The sequence below is a fragment of the Limulus polyphemus genome, unplaced genomic scaffold (assembly GCF_000517525.1).
Source record: "Limulus polyphemus unplaced genomic scaffold, Limulus_polyphemus-2.1.2 Scaffold1709, whole genome shotgun sequence".
Lineage (NCBI taxonomy): Eukaryota > Metazoa > Arthropoda > Merostomata > Xiphosura > Limulidae > Limulus > Limulus polyphemus.
In genome coordinates, this window is record NW_013667319.1 from 67,231 (window position 1) to 72,657 (window position 5,427).

A 5,427-nucleotide genomic window follows, 5' to 3' on the forward strand; every position below is an offset into this window, starting at 1 on the left:
GGCTACCCACGCACAGTCACATACTCGGTACCTCTATTACCATAAATTAAAAACATATTCATTTCAAACTTTATTATCAAAAGTTGCTCCGCAATATGTAGGTTTCGGTATTTCCTGATTAAAATTGTTTGATTGTTTTGAATTTCGTGTAAAGCTACACGAGGGCGAGCATGTTTGCTGGGATGGGGATTCGAAACTTCGACCCTCAGACCATCCTGATTAAAATAATGAGTCTGAGAAAATAGTTGGAGAAGCTCCAAATAATATACATAGACACAATTGAAATTTACAACATAGATAAATTACAGCATGTTTTTTTTAACCTGGAATGATTATTGAGACTGGTTACCTTGACTCTGTTTTTTTAAAGTAAGCATTGTCCTAGTTAACATATGAATTATTTTGTTTTTCTATTGTTTTAGCGCATAGTCAAAATGGACTATTATGCTCTGTCTCTAGCAGGAAATGAACCCCGCATTTTACCGTTGTAAAACAGTAAACTTACCGCTGATCCACTGAGGATCATGAAAAGTGAACACTTAGCTTTTTTCCAACTTGAATATTTACTTTCCGAGTAATATTACTTATGATCCGAATAGTTAAAAAAAAATTCATGCCGGAAAAGAAAAATAGTTTGTTTGTTTGTAATTAAGCACAAAGCTACACAATGGGCTATCTGTGTTCTGCCCATCACGGGTATCGAAACCCGGATTCTAGCGATGTAAGTCCGCAGACATCCCGCTGTGCCACTGGGGGGCAAGAAAAATAGACATGTGTAACAAATTTAAGCTAAGAAACAAAACACAACTTCGCTAGATATACACAGTGTGGTCACAAGTAAATAGACACCACCTTATATATATTCACTATATTTATAATTTAATTAATATCTAGAAGATCTTCCTTCGCTTCGTGGAGTTCGTTGATCCTTTGGGGCATCGTGAGAATCATCTCGTCAATTTTAGATTGTGGGATTTTCGCCCACTCTTGCTTCAAAACTTGGAGTAGATCGCTCTTCGAAAGTTGGTTTTTGGTTGTTTCTTGACTTGCCGGTCGAATATGGCCCAGAGGTTTTCGATGGGGTTCATGTCAGGAGATTGGCTCGGCCAGGGCAACTTCTGGATACAATTTTCTTCCTGCCACTTTTGGGTGTTTCTAGCAGTGTGACACGGTGCTCCATCTTCCTGGAACAACGTTGTGTTCTTGTCCACGAAACCCGAGGAATAAAGTGGCGAGAGTCCTTCCTCCAATATTTCGACGTATTTCGCAAAATTTATGTTGCCAACGCACTCCACTAAGCTCGATCTCCCACCAACCCAAATAGCTCCCCAAACCATCACGCTGAAACCACTATGCTTCACAACTGGCTGCAATCTGTTGAGTGTTCTCCACAGATTGGGTTATCGTTGCAGAGCAGCTAGACGGAAGCCGTTATTAAGACCTGTGGGCAAGTAATATGATGACCAAGTCTCTGGACTTTTGGAAGATCGTACTGTTCTCAGATGTATCAAGATTCGCTCAATTTTCGGACAGTGGAAGGATATGGGTCTGGAGAATGCCTCACCAAGAGTTTTACTGCAGAAGTGGCCAAAGTTGGTGGGATGAGCCCGAAATCTGTTCAACGGATGTGGTTTCATTACCAACGAAGAACAAACAATTTCTACTACACTTAAACAACATACCTAAAGACAATTAATTTACTGCAGAAAACGAAAATTATTACACAGTTAACTTTCTAAATGCTACCATCACTCATTCATTTCATAGTTTCAACACAAGGTTTACAGAGGAGACACGCATAGAGTTAAAACTACGTCAATTTGCTTTCCATTCACACAGTACACCAGAAATTAGCCACACTAAAAGATTTAATTTGTATAACCTACACTGTTTGTAGCAGTGATAACATTGATGAAATTACATACTTAAACAAATGTTTTACAGGACCTAACAAGTTCCCCATTAGAATAGTTCACCAAATAACAAGTCAGTTTCATAAGAGTAACTTATATCCCTGATCAACTTAACACCACAGAAAACAGTAATGCACAAAAACAATCTAATAAAATAATCAATGGTACAATTCCATTCCCTTAAAGAAACATGGCAAAATTATAACACAAATGTGATTTAAATATCCATACCAGATTCATTTTCACCTCAGGAATAAACTCAAGCAAATATTAAAAAAAAGTATATTATGAACCTCCACAATGAGAAACCATATACAAAATATACTAGATGAATGTTACACATACGAGTAAAATAACACCACCCCCACCCCCCACACACGCGTGTAAATTACCATATGCAATCCAATCATCATGCCTTTTCAGAACACATTTTCTCCATTATTTAAACACAAGCCTAATATAAACAAAAGTGTAAACTTTGCTAATTATAACACATAATCCCAAAATTAATAAACATCCAGGCACGTCTCTTTACTTTTTCTTAACTTCTGTAAGTTAATTTACGAGACTGGATACCTACTCACACCTTTGTCCAAATAACTACATCCTTGTATTAAGTTTATTATTATCATCTTAATATACGACGTTTTACAAACCACTTAAAAATAGCAATTTTTAATTTTAGACACAATTACACATGCCTTGTCTGGTATATTTTTTAACATCTTGTTTACGTACATCTATATAAAGCTCATGTATAATAGGCCAAGCTGGTTATCCAATAAGTATTTTTCTTGTTACCGATAAAAACTAATTGATATTACACTTTATATTATGAAACTCGTGGTTAGCTGTACTCTTTAAATTCTATGTATGTGGTCTTATTATTCTTACTGTTTCACATGAATTCCTTTGATTCAACAGAATATTTAATAGATTGCATGTTAATCAATTTTGTTTTTCATTGTACTAGATGTCTGATTTTAAAAATTTAATGATCAAAGCTAAATTCACATGATTTCCCTAAGCGACCATTTTTAATGAATGATCTTGTTTTCTCTTTGTTGTTTGTAGGTGAGTTATTTATATTTTGATTAAATAATGTGTAAGATGTACTGTATGTAATGCAGCATCATATGTACTTGTTCAGAAATGTCAGTCATAATTATGTTGAATTATATTACTCTTCATGAAGTGAAACTTTTTTTGTTTTTCCAGGAGCCTCCCTTAAGACTGTACTACAGACCACGGGTAGACTTGTGACCAAAACTGTAGTTGTAAGGCATCTGTAAATAAATGTACATAAATTCATCTTTTTTTTATCTTTTTTTTTACACCACCAGTTAGAAGACATAAGTCATTCTTCATATAGTTTTTTGAACAATGAATGATCTGAAAGAAGTTAATTGTGCATTTGTGTCAGTTAGTTATTTAAGAAATAGGGATATTGAACTCTTTTTGGGAACAAAAGGAAAATATTCTTGTGTCAAAATGGAAGCTGAAAAGTTAGCGAACTAATCTGTAAGCAGTAAGGTTAAAGGAATTCCACAAGATTATAATACTGAAAGCCATTAAAGAGCAAAAGTAATAAAGAAAAAAGGCAATCATAGTGTTTCTGTGTTTGTTTCACCAATATCATTGAGGTACAAAGTGAAATTCTTCTAAACAGCATAGCTAAATTTAGTTAACTAATGCTAGTTTTAACAGAAAGCAGGTAAATATTAAATTCCACAAAGTTTTGTTTTGTTATATTTTTTTCCTCTGAAAATTTAATCTAATTTTTCACTGTCATCAGAATATGTTGAAATACGATGGACATATATCATTTCTGAGAGAATGGTAAGAAAAAAATTTGACTTTCTAACTAATGTTATATCATATAAATTAAACCTGTATATATATTTTGATTATAAAATGGTTTATATTGTTTAATGATATATCTACAGTTAAATGGTGCACATTAATTACAGTGAATCTACATTCAGGTAATAGTAATGTTTTCAACAATTGTGTTCAGATTTGTTTTTATAAAGCATTCATGTTCTACTTCCACACAAATTGATTACTTATCTAACACTTATGCATGTACATACTACTAAAACTGAATGAAGGCTGCAACAAGTGTACATCTTGTAAGGAAAAGTAGATTTTTGTGTACATAACAGGTAGTATATTTAGCAAGTTGTGAACTGTATGTTTGTACATGGGCTCAGTGCAACAATTGATAAATGTTGTATGTGAGAGATTATTTCAAGAATCTCACTGTGGTGAGAATATGGACCCCTCCTCTACAAAAATAATACAAATTGAAACAACCAATATAGAGAAATATATATCTCCTTAAAGAGTATTTGGGGTAAATTTTTTTATGTATGCCTAAATAGTCCTTTCATCTCAGGATTATTTAAATAAAAAAGTACTCTGATAAACACACTTTTTACATCCTTGAAATTTGAAAACAGCAGTGATTTAATAAAGAATGGATAATTCAACTAGAACATCCAATGTTGAATTGTGAAAGATTCAGAATGATTAAGTTATGATCGTCAGTAAACATAAGTTCAAAAGTCAGCACTTATATTTTTTACTTACATATGTCCACATAATTCTGTTTAAAAAATGATAATTGGGTGTTTCTTGGTAGTGAGTTTGGAATTAGCATATACTAAATAGGAATTGGTCGTATGGCTTTGAAAAAAAGCAACAAGAGGATTTAAAAATTTTGGCTATTTTTAGTTATTAGCCGGATTATCTCATTTAGGATAATTGAAATAACCACTGAACCTTTTTAAATCAGAATATAGATATTGTCACATCACTGCCATTCAAACAGTATAATTTATTTAAATCCTTTTGTGATGTTTATTGCAGGAATTTATAAAATTTGAATGCAATTTGTATATTATAGTTATAATAAAAATTATGTAAAATTTTGAGGTATTGTTTCCTAGTAGTTAAATAGAATATTGATTGTTATGTACAATTGGTTTGAATTTAAAAAATTAGCTAAGAATTCTTTAAATGTTTTTTGATCATCATACATACAGATATAAATTTCAAAAGCTTACGAAATATTTTTCCATAGATTTTCAAATTCTTAAATTATTAATAATGATAAATTCTAGATCAGTGTTTGAAATATACATGTTACAATTAATAAAAACAAGTTGAAAAGATAGTTCACAGTAATTTGTGTTCTAAAACATTTGAAAATATGCCACAATTCACAAGTCATTTAATGATAAATCTTGTTTGCTGATCAATATACAGTCTAGTAATTTATGCTTAGATAGATAATTATCAAGAAAAGTAAAAGCAACTAAAATATTATACGAATAATGTTTAATGTATGCATCCTTATAAAAGTAAGTAAAGCAATATTATATTGATTATCAGAGATTCATAGTATAAAATGTATCAGAATTAGCTAGTTAGTGACGAAATTAACCCTATGAAATAAAAAAAGAATTATTCAATTAACAAATGATATAAAAGTAAAAAAAACTAAGTCTAA

At 31.7% G+C, this 5,427-nt stretch overlaps 1 protein-coding gene across 3 annotated transcripts in view; it reads left to right on the forward strand.

Moving 5' to 3' along the window:
• LOC106464648 (polycomb group RING finger protein 3-like) overlaps positions 1 to 4,802 on the forward strand; it is a 69,683-nt gene extending 64,881 nt beyond the window's left edge. For all 3 annotated transcript variants that reach the window (XM_022392393.1, XM_022392392.1, XM_013924807.2), the window contains one exon: positions 3,132 to 4,802. In XM_022392393.1, the coding sequence (XP_022248101.1) occupies positions 3,132 to 3,176 (45 nt within the window). In that variant the 3' untranslated portion in view covers positions 3,177 to 4,802. The remainder of the gene's footprint in view (positions 1 to 3,131) is intronic.
• The last annotated feature ends 625 nt before the right edge of the window (positions 4,803 to 5,427 follow it).